At 38.0% G+C, this 24961-nt stretch overlaps 1 protein-coding gene and 1 pseudogene across 5 annotated transcripts in view; one reads left to right on the top strand and one right to left on the bottom strand.

Moving 5' to 3' along the window:
- ZRANB3 (zinc finger RANBP2-type containing 3) overlaps positions 1-24961 on the bottom strand; it is a 302772-nt gene that overhangs the window by 252746 nt on the left and 25065 nt on the right. For 3 of the 5 annotated variants that reach the window (XM_021075255.2, XM_021075252.2, XM_021075254.2), the window contains exon 2: positions 17138-17305. In XM_021075255.2, coding sequence (XP_020930914.1) covers positions 17138-17298 — 161 coding nt within the window. In that variant the 5' untranslated portion in view covers positions 17299-17305. Of the gene's footprint in view, positions 1-17137; positions 17306-19670; positions 19702-20265; positions 20395-24961 lie in introns of all 5 variants that reach the window. The other 2 variants (XM_021075253.2, XM_085001387.1) reach the window with 2 other exon arrangements.
- LOC100626154 (Y-box-binding protein 1 pseudogene) lies at positions 15181-16141 on the top strand (annotated as a pseudogene).

Below are 24961 nucleotides of genomic sequence, written 5' to 3'. Positions count from 1 at the left end.
ATCCCTGGTCTCACTCAGTGGGTTAAGGATCTGGCATTGCCGTGAGCTGTGGTGTAGGTTGCAGACATGGCTCGGATCTGGCGTTGGTGTGGCTGTGGTGAAGGCTGGCAGCTGCAGCTTATATTTGACCCCTAGCCTGAGAACTTCCCTATGCCGTGGATGCAGCCCTAAAAAGGCAAAAAAAAGAAAAGAAAGAATCCCTACTTTAAATCAACACGACAGGCGAGGCAGACTGGCAGTCAGAAAATCCCTGGCTCCAGTGTGGCTTCAAGGAGAAGTGGAGGAGTCCAGGCTCAATGACAAACCCCAAACTAGTGAAACAGGGTGAGGCTGAGACAAGAGTGAGTCTTTGCACCATTAACTACCCTGCTATGTTGATTTCTCTTGGTTCAGGTAATAAAATCAAAAGAAATAATTACATATAAACATAGTGTCATAAACATAAAATCATAAAATTCCTAGAATAGAACATGGGCAAAACACTCTTTGACATAAGACGTAGCAATATTTTCTTGGATCAGGCTCCTAAGCTAAAGGACATAAAAGTAAAAGGAAACAAATAGGATCAAATTAAACTTAAAAGCTTTTGCATAGCAAAGAAAACCATCAACAAAATGAAAAGATAACCTACGGAATTAGAGAAAATATTTGCAAATGATGTGACTGATAAGGAGTTAATACCTGAAATATACAAATACTTCATACAACTTAATATTAAAAAAATCCAAAAAATTTTGGGCAGAAACTTAAATAGACATTTTTCCAAATAAGACATAGAGATGGCCAATAGGCACATGAAAAGATGCTCAACATTGTTAATTATTAGATAAATGAAAACCAAAACCACAATGAAGTATCACCTCACATTGGTCAAAATGGCCATCATAAAAAAGTCTACAAATAACAAATGTTGGTGAGGATGTGGAGAAAAAGGAACCCTCCTACACTGTTGGTGGAAATATAAATTGGTGCAGCCACTATGGAGAACATTATGAAGCTTCCTCAAAAAACTAAAAACAGGAGTTCCCATCGTGGCTCAGTGGTTTATGAATCCAACTGGGAACCATGAGGTTGCGGGTTTGATCCCTGGCCCCACTCAGTGGGTTAAGGATCCGGCTTTGCAATGAGCTATGGTATAGGATGCAAATGTGACTCAGATCTAGTATTGCTGTGGCTGTGGCATAGGCTGGCAACTGTAGTTCCGATTTGACCCCTAGCCTGGGAACCTCCATATGCTGTTGGTGTGGCCCTAGAAAAGACAAAAAACCCAAAAAAACAAAAAACAAAACTAAAAACAGAGTTACCATATGATCCAGCAATCCTATTCTTCAAAGAAAATTCTAATTCAGAAAGATAAATGCACCCCAATATTCACAGTAGCACTATTTACAACAGCCAAGACATGGAAGCAACTCAAGTACCCATCAACAGATGATGGGGTTAAGAATATGTGATACATACACACACATTGGAATATTACTTAGCCATAAATATGAATGAAATACTGCCATTTGTAGCAATATAGCAACATGGATAGGCCTAGAGAAATATTACGCATAGCGAAATAAGTCAGAGAAAGACAAGTAGTATACAATATCACTTATATTTAGAATCTAAAAAATAATACAAATGAATGTACACACAAAACAGACTCAAATGTTCCCACTGTGGCTCATCAGATTAAGAACCCTACTAGTATCCATGAAGATGCGGGTTCAATCCCTGGCCTCGCTCATTGTGTTACGGGATGCAGCATTGCCAAAGGGTATAGCATAGGTTGCAGAGGCGGCTCGCATCTGCCATTGCTATGGCTGTGGTGTAGGCTGGCAAGATGGAGATCTGATTTGACCCCTAGCCTGGGAACTTCCATATGCTGTAGGTAAAGCCCCCCCAAAAAAGAAATGAAATGACTATTAAACATTTTGCCACAAATTTAATTACCTCTATAACACAAAAAACATAAAGTATAGGAATTCGAGGAAGCTATGGCAAGAAACATGAAGAAATTACATATGAACTGAAAGGAGTTCTTGTCATGGCACAACGGAAATAAATCCAACTAGGAACCATGAAGTTGCAGGTTTGATCCCTGGCCTTGCTCAGTGAGTTAAGGATCTGGAGTTTGCTGTGAGCTGAGGTGTAGGTCACTGACGTAGCTCGGATCTGGCATTGCTGTGGTTGTGGGTTGGTCCAGCAGCTGTAGCTCCAATTAGACCCTTAGCCTGGGAACCTCCATATGCTGTGGGTGTGGCCCTAAAAAGCACAATAGGTAGGTAGGTAGGTAGGTAGGTAGGTAGGTAGATAGATAAATGTGAACTGACAGGTCAGGGGAAGTAAAGGAAAAATTAAAAACCTCTGAAATGAAGACCAAATTGGAGAAGAAGAGAAAACAGGCACTGCTTTAAAAATAGGGAAATATAGTAGTTCCCTTTGTGGCTCAGCAGAAGTAAAATCTGACCAGTATTCATGAGGAGGCAGGTTCAATCTCTGGCCTCACTCAGTGGGTTAGGGATCCAATGTTGCCATGAGCTGTGGTATAGGTTGCAGATGTGGCTCAGATTCTGTGTTGCTGTGATTGTGGCATAAGCTGGTAGCTTCAGCTCCAATTCAACCCCTAGCCTGGGAACTTCCATATGCTGCAGGTGTAGCCCTTAAAAAAAAAAAAGGGAAGTACACATAGGAAAGGATTGAAAGGAAATTTTTACAGTGAATGAAGAAATCAAAAAAGTTTCAGAGAATAAATAAGAAAGAAAATGTCAGAAAGTAAAAATGATCTCAATGACAGGCCAAAATTAACCAACAAACATAAGTATACTTGGTGTATCAATGAAGAAAACCAAACTAAAAGAACTGAAAAACTGTTCTTGATATAATTTAAGAAAAATTTCTAGAAAGGAAAGAAAAATGTAAGCTAGAAATTAATATAACATAGCATATCCGCTAAAGAGATATATAAGCATCAACAGCAAGATATTTTCCAGTACTAGATTGCCAAAATGGGTGGCAAGACAGAAAAAATCAATCTCTAAGGAGAAAAAATCCAGGTGGTCCTCAGACTGTCTACAGCAAACAATGGAGCAATACCTACAACATCAGCCAGAAAAGAAAGTGGGATTGAGGAATTTCTTACCCAGCCAATTTGTCATTTAGTATAAACTCTGTGTAGAAACATTTTTTAGATGTAGGAAACTGGGGAACTGACTTCACATTGGCCCTTCTAAAAACCTCTGAGAAGAAAATTTCAACCTAAGAACATGCAGAAATAAAAGGGACTCAAGAAAAGCAATGAAATTACTTAGAGGTTTAAATAATCTACATACAGAAAAGAATGTAGGAAGTTCCTGATGAGGCTCAGTGGTTAACGAAACCAACTATTATCCATGAGGACTCAGGTTTGATCCCTGGCCTCGCTCAGTGAGTTAAGGCTCTGGCGTTGCTGTGGCTGTGATGTAGGCCAGCAGCTACAGTTCCGATTCTACCCTTAGCCTGGGAACATCCATATGCTGCTAGTACAGCCCTAAAAAAGACAAAAAAAGACCAAAAAAAAGAAAAAAAAAGAAAAGAAAAGAATGTAATAGAGCAACAAAGAAATTACATACCTAACAAAAGGTAGAGGGCAGAAAGGCAAAGATCATTTAAAGTTAGTAAAGAAAATAACACAAATATATGAATAAATTATAAGTATTCTTAAAGATACAAAGGTGAATATCAAACAAAATAACTTACCCAGGAGTTCCTATCATGGTGCAGTGGAAAGGAATCCAACTAGGAACCATGAGGTTGCAAGTTTGATCCATGGCCTCACTTAGTTAAGGATCTGGCGTTGCCATGAGCTGTGGTGTAGGACATAGATGAGGCTCAGATCTGGTGTGGCTGTGGCTGTGGCTGTGACATAGGCTGGCAGCTGTAGCTCTGATTGGACCCCTAGCCTGGGAACCTCCATATACCATAGGTACAGCCCTATAAAGACAAAAATAAATAATAATAAAAGTAATTAATTTACCCAATTAATATGATGTGCTAAGAAAGAACAGAAAGGGAAAAAAGCAGTATACTAAATATCACTGCACACAACTGGGAGTAAGAAAATTATGCCAAATAAAATACAGATCCAAGTATATATATTATACAAAGCTGCAGTTATAGCAATTACCCAACAGATTCAAACTCTCAAAACATTTCAAATTACTAAAAGTGCATGCTAAAGATGAGGAAAATTTGGGTTGTATACTAATATATTTAGTGGATCATACAGTAACATACATGATTATATATTAACATATTTTTAGGAACAGAGACCATCACAGATACTATGACGGAACTGACCTAATATAGCTCTAATGTCAATTAATGAAAGCAAGCTTAATAATACTTAAGACAAACTGAATCATAAAGGGAAATCTAACTTTGGAATTTAAAAAGGCATCTAAAGGAAGTGTCACAAAAATGGTGAAAAAAGAGACATGGTTAAAGATACACAAGGAAAATATGATCAGAGAGAAATAGTTGTTGGGACACTAATTACACAAGATTAAATTTACAGTACAAAAGAAAATAATTCAGTAATTTTATAACAAGGGTATTTTATGTTGATAACATAATCCTAAATGAAGATTTAACAGTAAGATTTCTGCTCCCAGTATTATGGTGGTTCAGATATTCTAAAAAATCTTCTTCTGCAAACACCCAAAAATACTTAGATAAAATTCCCTCTTTCATTTATTTATTTTTTTATTTTATTTTATTTTATTTTATTTTATTTTATTTTATTTTATTTTATTTTCATGGCTGCAACTGCAGCATATGGAAGTTCCCAAGCTAGGGACTGAATTGGAGCTGCAGCTGAGGCCTATACCACAGCCACAGCAACACAGGATCCAAGCTGCATCTGCAACCTATGCCAAGGCTTGTAGCAACCCCAGATCCTTAGCCCACTGAGCAAGGTCTGGGATCAAACCTGCTTCCTCACAAACACTATGTTGGGTTCTTAACCCACTGAGCCACAAGGGAATTCCAAAATACTATCTTTTAAAATGCAGAGCTGGCCTGAAGAAAAATTTACAATGACAAGAAACAAAAGAGAAAAGTCAAACCCAGAGTAATAGGTGAGTGATAAAGCTACAGGCCACAATGAAGGTGTTGTAGACATTATCAACAGGGAACCTTGAGACCTAGCAGCCAAGCAGAGCAACAGGAAAAGGGTTTTATATCTACACAAAGTAGACAGGGGAAATGAGATCCCTAAACAAAATGTAAGCGTAAAAAAGCTACAACATAAGTGAAAATGGAAAAGGACAGACAATACACATATAGGGCCAAATGAAACTAACAGGAAATAGATGTTTACATGTATTGTCTACTGCTTTGTCACCAGGACACCAAGGTTATTTATGGGAAAGAATAGATTTTTCCATAGATGATCCTAGAATAACTGTATATCAGGGTAAAAGAAAACTCAATTAGAACTCTTACCTCACTCCATTATATTAAAAAAATTATATATATGTATAAACATAAAACCTAAAGCTATAAAGCTTCCAGTACAAGACATAGTAGACCATATTTATGGTCTTAGGGTAGGAAAAGACTTATTGGTGACAACATGAAAAGCACCAGCCATGTAAGAAAAAAATGGATTAAATGGATTTTATGAAAATTTAAGATTTCTGTTCATCAAAGAATATAGCAAAGAAAATTAAAAGGGAAAGCAAACAAACTGGGAGAAAATATTCATAATACATCTGGCAAGGGTCTTATATACAGAATACCAAAAAAACTCCAATCAAATTAGTAATAAAAAGAAAACTAAAACATTGGCAAAACATTAATATAAGATATATATATATATATATAATATACAAACTGGGAGAAAATATTCATAATATATCTGGCAAGAGTCTTATATACAGAATACCAAAGGAACTCCAATCAAATTAGTAATAAAAAGAAAACTAAAACATTGGCAAAACATTAAGATATATATATATAAATATATATATCATATATATATATCATATAGCTTAATATATATATATCACATATATATATGTGATATATATATATATATATATATATATATCATATAGCTAGAGAGCAAAGAAGTAGAGGGAAAGGATGCCAGTATCATTAGTCATTAGGAAAATATGAATTAAAATACAATGAGCTACCACTTGAAGATCCATTAATTTGAATCGCTAAAATGAAAAAGGCTGACAATATTAAATGTTAGCAAAAGCTTAGCGCATCTAGAACTTTCATATATTGCTGATGGATTGGAAAAAGTTGTTCAGTTTTCTCACAAAGTTAAACACCTACCCTCAAACCTAGCAAGAGAAATGAAAATGTTCAAAAATGGACTTGTCCAAGAATGTTCATAAGACTCCTAAATTAGAACCAACCCAAATGTCAATCAGAAGGCAAATGAATAAAATAACTGTCCTATATTCGGAGATCAAAACAAATATGAATCTCAAAAACATGAGAAGTCAGAAACACATAAACTATATGATTCTGTTTATAACAAGTTCCAAAATAGGTGAAAGAAAGCTATGGTTCAGTAATGGATTATAACTCAGCAAATATACAGGAATCCATGAGCCCATCCTCAAGAGAGATGCATAGATGGTTGGGCAGAGAAAGAAAAAAGAAGAAAGACTTCTGGTACAGAGGGAGGGCTCTTCCTTAGAGTACAATGCCAATTAATAAATCAACAGTTTGGGAGTTTCCATTGTGGTGCAGCAGAAATGAATCTGACTAGGAACCATGAGGTTGCGGGTTTGATCCCTAGCCTCGCTCAGTGGGTTGAGGATCCTGTGTTGCGGTGAGCTGTGGTGTAGGTTGCAGATGAGGCTCGGATCTGTCATTGCCATGGCTGTGGCGTAGACCAGCAGCTACGGCTCTGATTAGACCCCTAGCCTTGGAACCTACATATGCCTCGGGTATGGCCCTAAAAAGAACAAACAAATAAATAAATAAATAAATAAACAGTTTAGCAACTACCCTGGCAAAAATTTTTTTGAGCAAGAATTTTCTATGAATGACAAATCCAAGAGGAAAAATCATACAAAGAGAAGCATATTTGCATGGTCTTAACATCTCATGTTAGTTGTTTGTTAAAGAGGCAACAATGGAGAGAGAGAAAAATGTAACTATATGTATGGTAGAGAAACTACAACACTTTGACTAGCAATCAAAATTAATACTATCAGTGTGGGGATGACAGATACAGTATATATTCAAAAATAATATCCTGACAAGGACAGGACTTTAATATCTCTTACATACTAATCCAAAAAAGACTGCTTTATCTAAATCTTGTCATGAGAATACATTAAAAGGAATTGAGACAATTCGATAAAATAAACAGGCCTATATTCTTCAAGAAAAAAGTAAATAACCCAAAAACTAATGTAATAAAAGGCCGAGAAACTGTCCTATACTAAAGGAAAGAAGGAGATATCTTAAATGCAAAAGGTGATCGAGACTGGATCTTGTACTAAAAGGAAAAAAAATGCTGTAAGGGTATTATGGGTACAATTGATAACAGACATGTAGGTTAGAGAACTGTATGGAAACTAAATTTCCTGAATTTGATAACTTGTCCTGTAGCTGTGTTAGAGTATCTTCGTTCTTAAAAAATACATACTATACTGAAAAACTATAGGTTAAAGGAGCATGACATATGTAACTTCTCAAGGGATTCAGAAAAAAAATACTAATATGTACATGTATGTGTATGTTTGTGTAGAGATACAGACGGAGACATAGGGAAATGGAGAGAAAATTTTTAAAAATAAATAAAGGAAGGAGCTCCCACTGTGGCACAACGGGATTGCTGGCATCTTGGGAGCCCTGGGACTCGGGTCCAATCCCTGGTACAGCACAGTGGGTTGAGGATCTGGCATTGCCACAGCTTCAGCTTAGGTTGCTACTGTGGCTTGGATCTGATCCCTGGTCCAGGAGTTCACAGGGAGGCCAAAAAAGAAAAAAGGAAAAAAAAAAGGAAAAGTGGTAAAATGTTAAAAATTAAACTAGATAAAGGTATTTTAAAGTTTTTTTTGTATTCTAGTCTTAATAACTTTTATGTAAATTGAAATTATTTCAAAATAAAAAGTTTAAAAAATTAAGAAAGCATCAAGCAACTATAAAAAATACATTCAGGAGTTCCCGTCGTGGAGCAGTGGTTAACGAATCCGACTAGGAACCATGAGGTTGCGGGTTCGGTCCCTGCCCTTGCTCAGTGGGTTAACAATCCGGCGTTGCCGTGAGCTGTGGTGTAGGTTGCAGACGCGGCTCGGATCCCGCGTTGTTGTGGCTCTGGCGTAGGCTGGCGGCTACAGCTCCGATTCAATCCCTAGCCTGGGAACCTCCATATGCCGTGGGAGCGGCCCAAGAAATAGCAACAACAACAACAACAACAACAACAACAAAGACAAAAAAAAAAAATACATTCAGGTGATAGAAGTCACATCAGTGGTTGCCTAATTCAGGGGAATGAGATTGATTAAAAAGAGGCCTTTTCTAGGTGATGGAAGTATTCTATATCTTGACTAAGGTGTTTAAAAATACATAAGTATACATATATCAGAATCCACTGAACTGTACACCTAAAACCTGTGCATTTTATTAAATTGAATTACACCTTAATTTCTAAAAAACCAACAAGGAGACTTAAAAGTGTGGCATGAAGAGAAAAATTAATGATCAAAATTTGTAATCATAAGCCTACCTAAAAGTAAATTTGAGATTGCGAATTCATACTGCCTATGTGACCTAGGAAACATAAACCTAGGACTTAATTTTGTAAATTCTCCCTAAAAAAATTTACCTACTATTTAGGTTTCTCAAGATTTCCAGAGATCAAGATTACCTAGGGAGTTCCCGTTGTGGCGCAGTGGTTAACGAATCCGACTAGGAACCGTGAGGTTGCGGATTCCATCCGTGCCCTTGCTCAGTGGGTTAACGATCCGGCGTTGCCCTGAGCTGTGGTGTAGGTTGCAGACGCGGCTCGGATCCCGCGTTGCTGTGGCTCTGGCGTAGGCCGGTGGCTACAGCTCCAATTAGACCCCTAGCCTGGGAACCTCCATATGCTGCGGGAGCGGCCCAAGAAATTGCAAAAAGACAAAAAAAAAAAAAAAAGATTACCTAGTTATTAAAATAAAACCTTTTACATTTAGCAAATACATTGGGAAATAAGCCATCATGAACAACAACCACAACAACAAAAAGCAAATTTAGCCTCTAAAGGACTTCGGATACAAAAAATAAGTACATCCTAAATATTTATAGAAATAAGAGGTGAAATTAAAACATGACAAGAAATAAGATAGCATCAGCATAATCAGGCAAACAGAAATTGGATATTCTAGGACTTAAAAATACACCATCTGACATTAAGAACAGAAAAAAAAAAATGTTCCTTTTCTCCAGTTTCAAGAAAGGAAAGGACTGACTGTTCTTTGACATCAGTAAACTAATCCCTAAACTATATTCTGAAATTCAGCAAATCCTTAAACACTCCTGCTTTTTAAAGTCTGCAGACTTCCCCAAAACCAGATAAAAACCAACTCTTTGCTTTGTTTAGAAAGACCATGTCCAACAAGCAATAATTTCAGCTTTTTTGTTTCAGACACATGAGTTTTGGTTTCAGATATTTTAAGCTATGGTCTCAAATTCAAAAGATTAATTTAACCACAAGAGACAGTACTGTTAAACAAGAATATGGGTAGGAGTTCTCTTGCGGAGGGCGCAGTGAGTTAAGGATCCAGCGTTGTTACTATTGGCTCAGGTTGTTGCAACAGCATGGGTTCTATCCCTGGCCCAGGAACTTCCACATGCCTCAGATGCAGCCAACAAAATCTCAAGAAAAAAAGAAGGAAAAAAGAATATGGGTAGACAAAAATACACAACTGAAGAACAGAAATTTAAAAAAATAAGAAAATACAGAAAAGAAGATAAGGGATACATGGGACACTGAGAAAGGGCCTAAGATAGATATACCTGGAGGCAAGAAGGATTAAGAAAATGGGCAAAAATAATATTTGAAGAGATAATAACTGAGAATTATATCAAACTAATAAATGACATCAAGCCACAGATTAAGAAGGATAAATGCTAAGAGAACAACACTTAGGCACATTATAATAAAATTTTGGTTAGCTGAATAAAGAGAAAACCATGAAAAGAGCAAAAGGGGAGAAAATACAATTTATAATAACACAAAAATATTAACTACCTAGGAATAAATCTGATGATATATGGGAAACAACTATACATTGAAAACTATAAAATCTTACTGAAAAAAATAAATAAGGGTAGGAATAACTGTGATGAAAGTAAATGGAGGGCAATTAAAGAAATGGAAGAAAAATTCATTTGTGAATTAAAATACTCTATATAGTAAACATATCAATTATTCCCATCTAGATGCAAAACAATCCTATTCACATTCCCAGCAACATTTTTTTGTGAAAATTGATAAATGAGTAATACAATTGACAGGCAGAGCAAAGAGCCAACAATAGCCAAGGCAGTTTTGAAAAACAGAACAGAGCTAGAAGATCTACACTACCTAATACTAAAATATCTATAGTAAAGTTACACTAAATAAGAAGTATGGTGCTGACACAAAGATGGGCAATCAGACAAACAGTACAAAAATCTACACCTACACTATCCCATATGGTACCACTGAAGGCATTTATATTTAAAGAAATTAAAATTAGTTAAAACAAAAAATTCAGTCCTAGAGCTCCCATTGTGGATCAGCAGGTTACAAACCCTACTAGTATCCATGAGGATGGGGGTTTGATCCCTCATCTCACTCACTGGGTTAAGGATCCAGTATTGTTGTGAGCTGAGGTGTAGGTCGAAGAGGCAGCTAGGATCTGGTGTTGCTGAGGCTGTGGCGAGGGCCAGCAGCTATAGCTCATATTCGAACCCCTAGCATGGGAACTTCCATATGCCACAGATGCGGCCCTAAAAAGCAAAAAAAAAACAAAACAAAACAAAACAAAACAAAAATGACAATACCAATAAAGAGTTAGTATTTAACATGTGATTAAAATTGAGAACTTCAGCTTACCAAAAGGCATTATTAAGAATGTGAAAAGATGATGGTAGGGGGAGGGAGTGGGAGGTATCGGGAGCTTGGGCTTATCAGACACAACTTAGAATAGATTTACAAGGAGATCCTGCTGAATAGCATTGAGAACTATGTCTAGATACTCATGTTGCAACAGAACAAAGGGTGGGGGAAAAAATGTAATTGTAATGTATACATGTAAGGATAACCTGACCCCCTTGCTGTACAGTGGGAAAATAAAAAAAAATAAATAAATAAAATAAAATAAAATAAAATAAAATCACTACATGCCAAAAAAAAAAAAAAAGAATGTGAAAAGACAAGCCATAGCTTAAGAAAAATCATTTGCAACACATAGACCTAACGCAACCAGAATATAAATCTGATAAAAGACTTGCACAAAATGATAAAAAAGGCAGGTAGACAACTCGGCAGAAAAATGGATAAGACATTAACAGGCACTTAACACAAGAGAATATACAAATGGCTAGTAAGCGTATGGAAAGGTGTTAAGCTTCCAGAGTTTTTTTTTTACCTTGCCCATGACATTCAGAAGTTCCCAAGCCAGGGATCAAACCTGCACCACAACTGTAGCCAGAGCCACAGCAGTGACTTTGCCAGATCCTTAACCCACTGAGCCACTAGGGAATTCCACCTGCTAAGTTTCATTTGTCATCAGAAAAATGTAAATGAAAATTCAATAGATAGCACCATATACCCACGAAAATACCTAAAATGAAATAAAAGATAAGCAATATGAAGGCTGTGGTACAACTGGAACTTTTATGGACACTGTTGCTACATGTGTAAATTGGTGCAATCGCTTTGAACAATGTTTGACAGAATTCCGGGTTGAATTATGTCCCCCAAAATGCCTATGTTGAAGTCTTAACAGCCTGTCCTTCAGAATGTGACCTAATTTTGGAAATAGGGTCATTGCCAATGTAATCAGGGAAAATTAGGTCATTAGGGTGGGCATGAATCCAGTGTGACCAGGGTCCTTATAAAGAGGGAAAAATTTGGAGTTCCCACATGGTTCGGTGGGTTAAGTATCTGTTGTTTTCATCTGTGGTTCTAGTTACAGCTGTGGCATGGCTTGGATCCCTGGGCTGGGGAACTTCTATGTGCCTCGGGCACAGCAAACAAGGGAATATTTTGACAGAAACAGAGAATAGATGATGTGAAAAGACACAGGAAAAAGATAGCTATCTACAAGCCAAGGAGAGAGACCTGGAAGAAACCCTTCTTTCAGAGTCCCGAGAAGTAATCAACTCTACCAACACCTTGGTTTCAGAATTCTAGCCTCCAAAACTGAGGCAATAGATTTCGGATGGTTAACCTACCTAACTATGGTACTTCATTATGACAGCCCTGGCAAATGAATACAGGCAGTATCTACATATCTATTTCTCTCCTTAGTACATGCAAAAGAGAAATGTGTATATATGTTTACCAAAAGATATGTGTAAGAATGTTCATAGCACTGCTATTAGAAAAGGCCCAAACTAGAAACAACCTGAGTATGTATCAACAGTAGAACAAACAAAAAAATTATGGTACATTTACACAATGGAATTTTTTTTTTTTTTTGGTCATGCCTGCAGCATACAGAAGTTCCCAGGCAAGGGGTCAAAATCACACCACGGCTGTGACCCAGGCATAGCAGTGACAACACCAGATCTTTAATCTGCTAACCCACCAGGGAACTCGTATACAATGGAATTTTATAAGGCAATAAGAATGAACCAATTACAACTACATGCAACAATATAGAAGGATCTTACAATGACAATAAATGAAAGAAGTCAGACACAAAAGAGTACGTATAAATGATTATAATGATATAGTTGAGCATGTAAAAACAACCTATGGTTTGAAAAGTCAGGTAGTGGTTACTTTGGGAAAGAAGGGAGGCAACAGTAGTGAATGGGAAATGCAAAAGGAAGGTTTCTGGGATGCAAATAATGTTCTATTTCTTGATTTTGGTGATGGTTATAATGTGAAAATTCTTCTTCAAGTTGTATAAATGCTTATGACCTGCACACCTTTTTCCGTGTATGTTATACGTCATTTTACAAAGCTCATTAAAAACTGAATAGGTGAATTAACAGATTAGAACAGCTGAATCATAAACTGTAAGAGAGATCTTTTAAAAATAGCCATGAGTTTTCGTCATGGCTCAGTGGTAACAAACCCAATTAGTATCCATGACGACATGGGTTTGATCCCTGGCTCTGCTCAGTGGGTTGAGGATCTGGCATTGCTGTGAGCTGTGGTATAGGTCACAGATGCAGATTGGATCCCACATTGCTGTGGCTGTGGTGTAGGCTGGCAGCTGTAGCTCCACTTCCACCCTAGCCTGGGAACTTCCATGTGCCAACGGTGCTGCCCTAAAAAACAAATAATAATAAATAAATAAATAATAAAAAATAGCCTTAAGATAGTACAGAGAGATAAAAAATATGAGACATTAATGGAAGCAAAGAACAAAATGAAAAGATCAAGTATAAGTCTACTTGGAGTCACAGAACAAGATAAGAAAATGGATCAGAATCAATATTTGAAGAGCAAGAATTTCCCAGAATCAATATGATACGAAATTCTAGATTAAAATGTACAATAATCTCAAATTCCATCCCTGGCTGGGAACTTCTGCGTGCTGTGGGGACAGCCACCAAAAAAACAAAACAAAAGAAAACACTGTATAATAAGCCCAAGTAGAATAAATAAAACCATACTATATAAATTAAATTATAGTGAAACTGCAGAACTCCAAAGATCAAGAGAAAATCTTAAAATCAGATACAGATAAAGACAAATGATACATAAAGGAATGAAAATTAGACTGACTGGGAGTTCCCTTTGTGGCACAGCAGAAATTAATCTGAGTAGTATTCATGAGGATGTAGGTTTGATCCCTGGCCTCGCTCAGTGGGTCAGGGATCCGGCGTTACCATGAGCTGTGGTGAAGATCGCAGACTCAGCTCAGATCTTGAGTTGCTGTGGCTGTGGTGTAGGCTGGCAGCTATAGCTCTGATTTGACCCCTAGCCTGGGAACTTCCATATGCTGTGGGTTTGGCCCTAAAAAGCAAAAAAAAAAAAAAAAAGAAAAAAAAAGAAAAAGAAAGAAAGAAACTTAGATTGATTCTCTCTCTCTTTTTTTTTTTTTTTTGAAAATTTCAAACTTAGATAAATCCAAAGAGAATAATACAATGAACACATTTATACCACTCAAATGTTCACACTGTTAATATTTTGGTTTACCCTCTCAAAGTTTCTCTCAACACATACATATCCTTTCCTTTTGGGAAAATGTAGAAAGTAGGCTGAATATAGTAGGATTCTTCATCCCTAAATTCTTTATCATGCATTTCCTAAGAATATGAGCATTCTTCCATTCAGCTACACTATTACCACATCTAAGGTCATCAACATTAATTCAATAATATCACTCTAATAGAGTCCAGATGAAGTTTTCCCAGTTAACCCAAAAATGTCCTCTAAAGCTTATCTTTTAATTGATTCCAGGATCTAATCAAGGTTTATGCATTACTTTCAAATGTAGCTCTAAGGTCTCTCTCAATTTAAAATATTCTCACCACTTCCCTTGGTTTTTCATGACATTTAATCATTTGAAGAGATCAGGTCAATTGTACTGAAAAAATGTCCCACATGCTGAAATGGTTTGACTGTTTCCTCAGAATTATCAGGTCAAGTATTTCCAGGAAGAACACCACTTAGAAATGTCCAACACCTTCTGTGTGCCACAGTATCCCTATAGCTATAGGACATACCAACTTGGACCATTTGTGTAATTTCTCTCTTTGCAATCAATAAATCACTTGTAAGGTAATATTTGATACTTGGAGAGCACTTCTGAATGGCACCTATGGAAGCCCGAAGAAAACAGAATACAACCCTCAGAGTGTTAAAAAGAAACAGCTATTAAAGAAGAGCCTTAATCTCTGTGGTTAATGGAGCAGACAGCAGAACCCAGAGAACCCTAAGCAGCCCCACTGCTGCCAGCCTAGTTACCATCAACACCCTGGGAGGAGCCTCAGCTGCCGCAGCCAGCGCCAGTCACCATCACCACAACCATGAGCCACAAGGCAGAGGCCCCTGCAGCTGCCCCTACTACCCCCACCCTTAGCGCTGCCCACACCAAGCCCACCACAAAGGGCAATATGGGAGGGGGCAATGGCACGGGCAGCCTCACATTGGTGGTGCCTGCTGGCAGGGACAAGGTCACTGCAGCAAAGGTTTGGGGAACAATAACATGGTTCAATGTAAGAAACATATGGTTTCATCAACAAGAATGACACCAAGGAAGATGTATTTGTACACCAGACTGCCATAAAGAACAGCCCCAGGAAGTACTTTGGCAGTGTAAGAGATGGAGAGACTGTGGAGTCTGATGTTGTTGAGGGAGAAAAGGGTGCAGAGGCAGCAAATGTCACAGGCCCTTGGAGTTCCAGTGCAAGGCAGTAAATAAGCAGCAGACCATAACCATTATAGACGCTATCCATGTCACAGGAGTCCTCCACGCAATTATTGGCAGAATTACCATAATAGTGAGACTTGGGAAAGAATGAAAGTTCAATAAGTGCTGCTGAAGGCCGGGCCCAAGAACACTGCTGGCTCTACCACAGGAGAAGGTTCCCACCTTACTACATATGGAGACCCTATGGGCACTGACCACAGTATTCCAACCCTCCTGCACAAGAAGTGATGGGGGGGGGGGTGCTGACAACCAGGGTGTAGGAGAACAAGGTAGACCAGTGAGACAGAAAATAGAATATGTATTGGAGTTATAGACCACGATTCCGAAGGGGCTCTCCTCGCCAAAGACGGCCCAGAGAGGACAGCAATGAAGAAGATAAGGAAGATCAAGGAGATGAGACCCAGGGTCAACAGCCACATCAATACTGGAGCAACTTCAACTACTGGCACAGATGGCCAGAAAACCCTAGACCACAAGATGGCAAAGGGAAAAAAGTAGCCAATCCACCAGTTGAGAATTCATCCCCTCGGGAGACTGAGCAGGGCAGGGGTGAGTAAATGCTATATTACCGTCTCTACCATTATCCGGTTTAGTCATCCAACAAGAAGAAACAAATCTGAAATTCCAGCAGTAAGAAATGAACAAAATGAGTTCCCATCGTGGCTCAGCGGTTAACGAACCCAACTAGTATCCACGAGGATGCGGGTTCGATTCCTGGACTCACTCAGTGGGTTAAGGATGTGATGTTGCTGTCAGCTACGGTATAGGTCAGCAGCTACAGCTTCTATTCAACCCCCAGCCTGGTAAATGAATCTGACTAGGAACTGTGAGGTTTTAGGTTTGATCCCTGGCCTCTTTCAATGGGTTAAGGATCCCACATTGCAGTGAACTGTGGTGTAGGTCGCAGATGCAGCTTGGATCTGATATTGCTGTGGCCAGCAGCTATAGCTCTGATTAAAGCCCTAACCTAGGAACCGCCATATGCCACACTGTGGCCCTAAAAGGAAAAAAAAAAAAAAAAAAGAAAGAAAGAAATGAACAAAAATTGAGCTGAAGACCCTAAGTGCCTGCTTTTTGCCTGTTGACCAGATAACAAGAACTATCTGCATTATCTATGCAGCATGGGGTTTTTATTATTTTTATCTAAAGATGTCTCTTTTTGGTAATGACAAATGTGTTTAAAAAGGGGGGGGGGGCGCTGGCTTTTCTAACACACCTTTAAACGTTTTTAAACAATCAAGATTTGTAAGAACCTCATTTTTAATGTATAATAAAATTTACAACTTGGTTTTTTTCAAAAAAGTCAACAAGCACCTGCTAATAAAGGTCTTAAATAATTTTTTAAAAAGAAGAGCTATAAAGCCAACTAAAATATTATTCAAGAATGAAGGCAAAATAACATACATCTTGAAATTATTATTTCATGACCTAGTAAAAAAAATTAACGGGAAGAGTATGTAGACACACAAAAGAACCTTTTTTTGCAAAGCTTTGTTTTTTATACACTTGCCAGAGATTTATCATTTTAGCGTATCTTGAAAAAAGTACTTTACCTTCCATCTCTTCTGAGGGCAAAGGAGATGCCATCTTTCTGGAAAGGAAGCAGCTTTGCTCTTAGTTTGTCAGGCAAAAAGTCCAGGTGTTTATAAGAGTCACTTGTCAAATAAGAAATCTGCGGTGTAAGACACTTCTTTATGTTCTGATTTGTGGGCATGATGATCCTAAAAACAATAAAAATCATAAGGAGGGGTGGGGGAAATACATATTAGTAAGTGTATTGCAGAATTAAAAATAATAATATTAAAGTACTTAATAGTCGCCTTGATATACTATCTACAGAGATATAAATTGATTAAATTAGGAACCTAGAATAAGCCTTTACAAAAATTCAAAGCACTGAATCCAAAAGCAATTAATTAATGTGCCTACACCACAGCCACAGCAACACAGGATCTGAACTATGACTGTGATCTACACTGAAGCTCACTGAAATGCTGGATCCTTAACCCACTGAGTGAGGCCAGGGATCAAACTCGCATCCTCACGGATACTAGTTGGGTTTGTAACCCACCGAGCCACAACAGGAACTACATAAAATTGCATTTTTTTTTTTTTGTCTTTTTGCCATTTCTAGGGCCACCCCAACATATGGAGGTTCCCAGGCAGGGGGTCTAATCGGAGCTGTAGCCACTGGCCTACACCACAGCTCACAGCAATGCCGGATCCTTAACCCACTGAGCAAGGATAGCGATCAAACCCACAACCTCATGGTTCCTTGTCGGAGTCGTTAACCACTGAGCCACGACGGGAACTCCAAATTGCATTTTAAAAAATTATAAAATACAAAGACATTAAGTCCAAATTCATAATAATTAACTCAATAGTACTGAATGAAATTATTAAATATCAAAATGAATTAATCACTTGAAACCATAGTATAATTCTGCCAGTGCATTTCCACAGATATAATTTTAATTTTCTGCCATATAAAAATTTCATATACCTATAAATTCTTAAAAATCTGCAAGAAAAAACCCTATTAAATCACTGAACTATAAAGCTTATCCAATAAAATTTTGTATTTACATTTTACCTTTCATTTATTTATATATAATCTCGTTTCATTTTTAAAACAAATTTGCTCTTTTTCTCAATTACTTGCAGACTTTTTTGTTGTTGTTGTCTTTTTGCCTTTTCTGGGGCCACTCCTGCTGCATATGGAGTTCCCAGGTTAGGGATCTAATCTGAGCTGTAGCCACAGGCCTATACCAGAGCCACAGCAACAATGTATCTGAGCCACATTTGCAACCTACACCACAGCTCACGGCAACGCCAGATCGTTAACCCACTGAGCAAGGCCAGGGATCGAACCCACAACCTCATGGTTCCTAGTCGGATTCGTTAACCACTGCACCACGACGGGAACTCCTTACTTGCAGACTTATAAAACCTTAGCTTCCCAATCACCCAAAGAAAGTAATCAATTTCTGAGTCCAATGTTTAAGAATCTCAAGAATTCAACAAGTATTTATTAATAACAAATAGGTGCTATATGCCAAGATCTAGAAAAGCAAGGATCACACCCCATAGAGCTTACATTCTTGAGGGAAAGACTGAAAATAAATAAATAGATAAGATTAGTTACAGCATAGTACAAATATTATGAAGATATTAAGAGAGCAATGGCCACTTTAGGCAGGCTGACCAAGAAATGTCTCTCTTAGGTGATGCTTGGTCTACAGTCTGAAGAATGTGAAAGAGCTACCCAGGTTCAAAGTTGGAAGAAGAGCACTCCAGGCAGAAAGCGTAAGTGCCTAGACTATGAGCTAAGAAAACCCTCGGTGTTTTCCAAAAATAGAAAGGAGACCAATGCGGCTAAACCAAGAGAGAGAATGGTATGTCATGAAGCGATTGAGTTAAGTAAGAGCAAAGTCATGGAAAGCCTTGATAAAGACTTTGGATTTTACTTTAAGAACAAAGGCAAAAACAAAAAAAAAAAAAAAAAAAAAAAAAAAGGAGTTCCCGTCGTGGCGCAGTGGTTAACGAATCCGACTAGGAACCATGAGGTTGCGGGTTCGGTCCCTGCCCTTGCTCAGTGGGTTAACGATCCGGCGTTGCCGTGAGCTGTGGTGTAGGTTGCAGACGCGGCTCGGATCCTGCGTTGCTGTGGCTCTGGCGTAGGCCGGTGGCTACAGCTCCAATTCAACCCCTAGCCTGGGAACCTCCATATGCCGCGGGAGCGGCCCAAGAAATAGCAACAACAACAACAACAAAAAACAAAAAGACAAAAAAAAAAAAAAAAAAAAAAAAAAAGAACAAAGGGAAGCCAATGGAGCTAAGCTGTCAAATATACTATCAGCCAGATGGCAGCTATTTAAATTTAATTCAAATTAAAAATTCAGTTCCAGAAGTTCCCATCATGGCTCAGCAGTAACAATCTCAACTATTATCCATAGGGACATAGGTTCGATCCCTGGCCTTGCTCATCTGGCATTATGGTGAGCTGTAGAATAGATCGCAGTTGACGATCATATCTGGTGTTGCTGTGGCATAGGCTGGCAGCTGCAGCTCTGATTTGACTCCTACCTTGGGAACTTCCACATGCAGCAGGTACTCCCTGAAGAAGACGAAAAGTAAAAAAAAAAAAAAAAAAAAAAATCAGTTCCTCAGTTGCATCAACCATGTTTCAAGTGCTCGATGACACAGTGGCTATTACACTGAATGGTGCACATGTAGAACATTTCAGTCTTCACTGAAAGTTGTACTGGACAGCGGTTACTGGAGCATTTCTAAATAGAGGAGTGACACAATCTGACTTACATTTCAAAAACTACCAGAGGAGTTCCCGTCGTGGTGCAGTGGTTAACGAATCCGACTAGGAACCATGAGGTTGCGGGTTCGGTCCCTGCCCTTGCTCAGTGGGTTAACGATCCGGCGTTGCCGTGAGCTGTGGTGTAGGTTGCAGACGCGGCTCGGATCCTGCGTTGCTGAGGCTCTGGCGTGGGCCGGAGGCTACAGCTCCGATTCGACCCCTAGCCTGGGAACCTCCATATGCCGCAGGAGCGGCCCAAGAAATAGCAAAAAAAAAAAAAAAAAAAAGACCAAAAACTACCAGAGGATATAATAATTGCAAGCCTCAGATAAATGTTAAAACTTAAAACTTTGAGTAGATTTCTTTTACCCATAATTCACAGAGGAAGTCTTTGTATCGGCACTTATCTTCACATCTTATAATGATGATGGAGTTTCTTGGCAAGTCTTCTCATAAACGTGTCACCTCTGTGTTTGGACACATCTCCATGTTTGGCCACTATAGTTGGGAAGGAAAAACTCAGTGCTCTTATGGGAAGGACTGAAAGTTCTTCATCCACCATATGTAAACATGAGTGTATTGGTAGTTGTATAATATGAGTATTTATATAACTAAGTTTTTAGATTTCTAAGGAAAGATCAAGAAGTTTTCATTCATGTATGTGTGTGTGCATTATCAACAATGATTTTAAGTGTATTATTGGATACAGTAGAATAAGAATATGCGGTGCTGTTTAGAAGAAAATAAACTTTATTGATACAGTTCAAATGGCCAAATATTACATTTGTTTCTATCAAAAATAAAAGCTACAAATGAAAACTTAAGAAAAAAAAAAAACAACCCAAAACTACCAGAAGAGGACAAAGATGTCAATAGAAAGGCAGGGGATAAATGTTTCTATAGGACTTGGTCAGTCCACAAAGCCCCCACTGCCTCAGTAGGCAAATGGATTTAGAAATGATTTGACTCAGACCTGTCTGATAAGGTCCTCATCAATGAGCCGGCAAACCCTAGTACTTTCTCAGCAACAGTTTTGATTTATTTTTTTATTTTTTTTAATTTTTATTTTTAGGGCTGCACATGCAGCAACGGATGTTCCCAGGCTAGGATTCAAATAGAAGCTGCAGCTGCCAGCCTACACCACAGCCACAGCAATGCAGGATCCGAGCCAAGTCTGCAACCTACTCCACAACTCATGGCAATGCCAGATCTTTAAACTGAGTGAAGCCAGGGATCAAACCCACATCCTCACGGATACTAGACAGGTTTGTAACCTACTAAGCCACAACAGAAACTCAACAACAGTAGACAATATCATTAATAATTAGAGAAATGCAAATCAAAACTACAAGGAGGTAACACCTTACACCAGTCAGAAAGCTCATCTTCAAAAAGTCTATAGGAGTTCCCGTCATGGCTCAGAGGAAACAAATCTGACTAGCATTCACAGGACACAGGTTTGATCCCTAGCCTCGCTCAGTGGTTTAAGGATCCAGTACTGCTATGAGCTGTGGTGTAGGCCGTAGATGTGGCTTGGATCTGGTGTTGCTGTGGTGTAGGTCAGCAGCTACAGCTCCGATTCAACCGCTAGCCTGGGAATCTCCATATGCTACAGGTGCAGCCCTAAAAAGACAGAAAAAAAAAAAGAGCCTGCAAATAATAAATGCTTAAAAGGATGTAGAGAAAAGGGAACCCTCTTACACTGTTGGTGGGGATGTAAATTGGTGCAGCCACTATGGAAAAAAAAAACACTACGGAGAGTCCTTAAAAAACTAAAAATTGTTACCATATGATCCAGCAATTCCACTCCTGGACATATATCCAGAAAAGAGGAAAACTCTAATTTGAAAAGACACAAGCACCCTTATGTTCACTACTAACAATAGCCAAGACATGGAAGTAAACTAAATGTCCATCAATAGATGAATGGATAAAGAAGATGTGGTATATTTATAAAATGGAAGATTAGTCATAAAAAAATGAAATTATGTCATTTGTAGCAACATGAATGGACTTAGAGATTATCATACTAACTGAAGTAAGTCAGACAGGGGAAGACGAATATTATATCATGTCACTTATATATGGAGTTTAAAAAATAACACAGGAGTTCCCATCGTGGCTCAGTGGTTAACAAACCCGACTAGCATCCATGAGGACGTGGGTTCGATCCCTGGCCTCCCTCAGTGGGTCGAAGATCTGGCGTTGCCCTGAGCTGTGGTGTAGGTCGCAGATGCAGATCAGATCCTGAGTTGCAGTGCCTGAGGCGGAGGCCAGCGGCTACCACTCTGATTCGACCCCTCACCTGGGAACCTCCATATGCCATGGGTGTGGCCCTAAAAGACAAAAAGACCAAAACAAAAAACAAAAAAAAAAACCCCACAAACTTTACAAAACAGAAATAGAGCCACAGACACAGAAAACAAAATTATAGTTACCAAGGGAAAACAGGATAGAGGGATAAATTAGGAGTATGAGATTAATAGGTACACACTACCATATGTAAAATAGATATATATATTTATATAAATAGCATATGTGTATATACATCTGAATCACTTTGCTATACACCTGAAACTAACACAATATTGTGAATTAAATATACTTCAATTAAAGAAAAAAAGAATAGAGAATGGTGTTAAAAAGGGAAGTGTAAAAGCAAGACTTGACAAAAATCATCTTTAGCAGTAGAACTGGAGAGATTCAGGAAAAGTCTCAGAGGTAATGCAAACAAGACTTGCTGATGGAGCACATGTGGAGAATGAGGGAAAGTGAAATAAAGATGTACATTTAGAGTGATGAAGTTGTGCAATTCAATGAGACAGTAAAGAGTAAGGAAGAAATGGAATAGGGAGAAAAAAATCAACACATCTTTTTAAGAATATATAAAGTTTAAGATGGCTATTAAGATGGGAAGTAGAAGTGTCACATACACTTGGAAATACACGTCTTGAGACTAGAACTCTAAGAAGAAAATCAGCGTGAATACATATATTTCAGAGTTGACATGGGATAATAAATTTATATCATTTTCTGATGTCACTCAACATCTGGGATTCATGTTATGTTTATAAATTTCCTTGTATCACAGATATAAGTGGGAGTCAGACATCACCTCCCAATAGTACAGCTGGAAATATCAGATTGTTGCTTTCCAAGCCTGCCTTGCAACAACTGAGTTTACTAATCAGATATACCAATTCCATACTTTAATCTAGAAAGTCAAAATTCAAAGGAGTGAAATTTTGACAAGAGCAGTAGCAGAAGAAAGAACCACGTCTACTTTTCAGAAGTAATAGGAACTCAGAAGCGCCTTTCAGAGTCAGTGGTAAAAGGGGGTATCATATTTTAGTGAGCAACACTGGCAAGGAGCTAAGAAAAACATACAAAAACCTTTTCCTATTACTTTGCTTGTTTAACATTGTAAAAAATGTAAAAAAATTTAATATGCCAAGAAAAAAAAAATCTGCTAGGTAGAAGTCACATTGCAACTTAACATGATTTATTTTATGAGGACTGATTTAGGCACTACATTTAAAAACAATGAAACTAAAGCCATCTTAGTAAAAATTTGTTCTAATAGAGTCACAAATAAGAGGAAAAATTATTTAAATATGAAGATGAAAGAACTATAAAATAGTATGAAATTTTAGAAATATTTCAATTAAATTAAAATTATGGTATGGCCAGTTCACTGATGATTAAATAGGTACTTGGATAGATAAAGAACTTTAAAACATGCAGTGGTACAAGTTAATAGAAAATGAGTATTTTAGTTAATGCTTAAAACAAAGTCATTTTGTAAAAGCCCTTTCCCATTTATAGTATCTTTCTAAAGTCTAAAAAAAAATCTCATGTAGGCCAGCCTTATAGGTTCAACTGCTGCAAAAAGTCAGTTATAACCAACATCACATTAATAACAGAAGACTCAGGCTTAATCTTCTTTCTAAATCATCAAGAAACTGATAGTTGTAATAAATGTGTCTCACTAATCATGAAAACTGTAGAAGATTTAATTCAGAGATTTAGCAAAAAAAGTTTTGCTTAGGCAGTTCCCGTTGTGGCTCAAAAGTAATGAACCTGACTATTATCCATGAGGATGCGGGTTTGATTCCTGTCCTCACTAAGTGGGTTAACAATCTGGCGTTGCCATGAGCTGTGGTGTAGGCTGCAGACACGGCTTAGATCCTATGTTGCTCTGAATGTGGCATCAGGTGGCAGCTGCAGCTCCAAATCTGACTCCTAGCTTAGTAATTTCCACATGCCAAATGTGTGGCCCTAAAAAAAAAAGGTTTTGCTTAATGTACACATACTAGTTTACTTTGAGTAAGGTTGAGGGGGCTATTAAGATGTAACCAGCAACACAGAACTTTTAATACCATGTTATTAAAATTATCAAAACAGCTATTAGCTAGAGAAATTTAGTGAAAGCGGATCTTGCAGAACTCATTTTTAAGCAATTATCTTGATTAAAAAAGCAAGCAAGCAAGCAAGCACTTGAGAGGAGAACAAAGGAAAGCTCTTATTCTCAATCACCTAGGCTCAAGATGGCATTTTCTTCTTTATCGCCATACCCACAGCATATGGAAGTTCCCAGGGTAGGGACTGAATCTGAGCCACAGCTGAATCTGTGACCAAAGCCACATCTGGGGCAACACTAGATCCTTCTACCCACTTTGAAAGGCTGGGGATTGAACACATACCTGCAAAGGAACCTAAGCTGCTACAATTGGATTCTAAACCCAGTGCACCACAGCAGGAACTCCAAGATGACATTTTTTAATCAACTGGGAACAAGGTAAATTCAACTGAAATTTAATAATGAATTCTTTATTCTTATTAAAATATAGTTGAGCTACAATGTTTCTTAGTTTCTGTCATAAAATTGACCCAAACTGACCCAATCACACACAGTTTCCTATATGGTACTTTTTTTTTTTTTAATGGCTGTTCCTGTGGCACATAGAAGTTCCCTGGCCAGGGATTGAATACGAGTGGCAGCTATAGCTAAGTCAGATCCTTTAACCCAGTGTGCTAGGCCAGGGACTGAATGTGAGCCTTTACC

The sequence above is a fragment of the Sus scrofa genome, chromosome 15 (genome assembly GCF_054392235.1).
Source record: "Sus scrofa isolate SSC_HxYL_T2T_F1_AM1 chromosome 15, Sscrofa_HxYL_maternal_Yorkshire_Landrace_v2.0, whole genome shotgun sequence".
Taxonomy (NCBI): Eukaryota; Metazoa; Chordata; class Mammalia; order Artiodactyla; family Suidae; genus Sus; species Sus scrofa.
The sequence above is the reverse complement of the archived record's forward strand: the minus strand, read 5'-3'. Positions and strand labels throughout refer to the sequence as shown.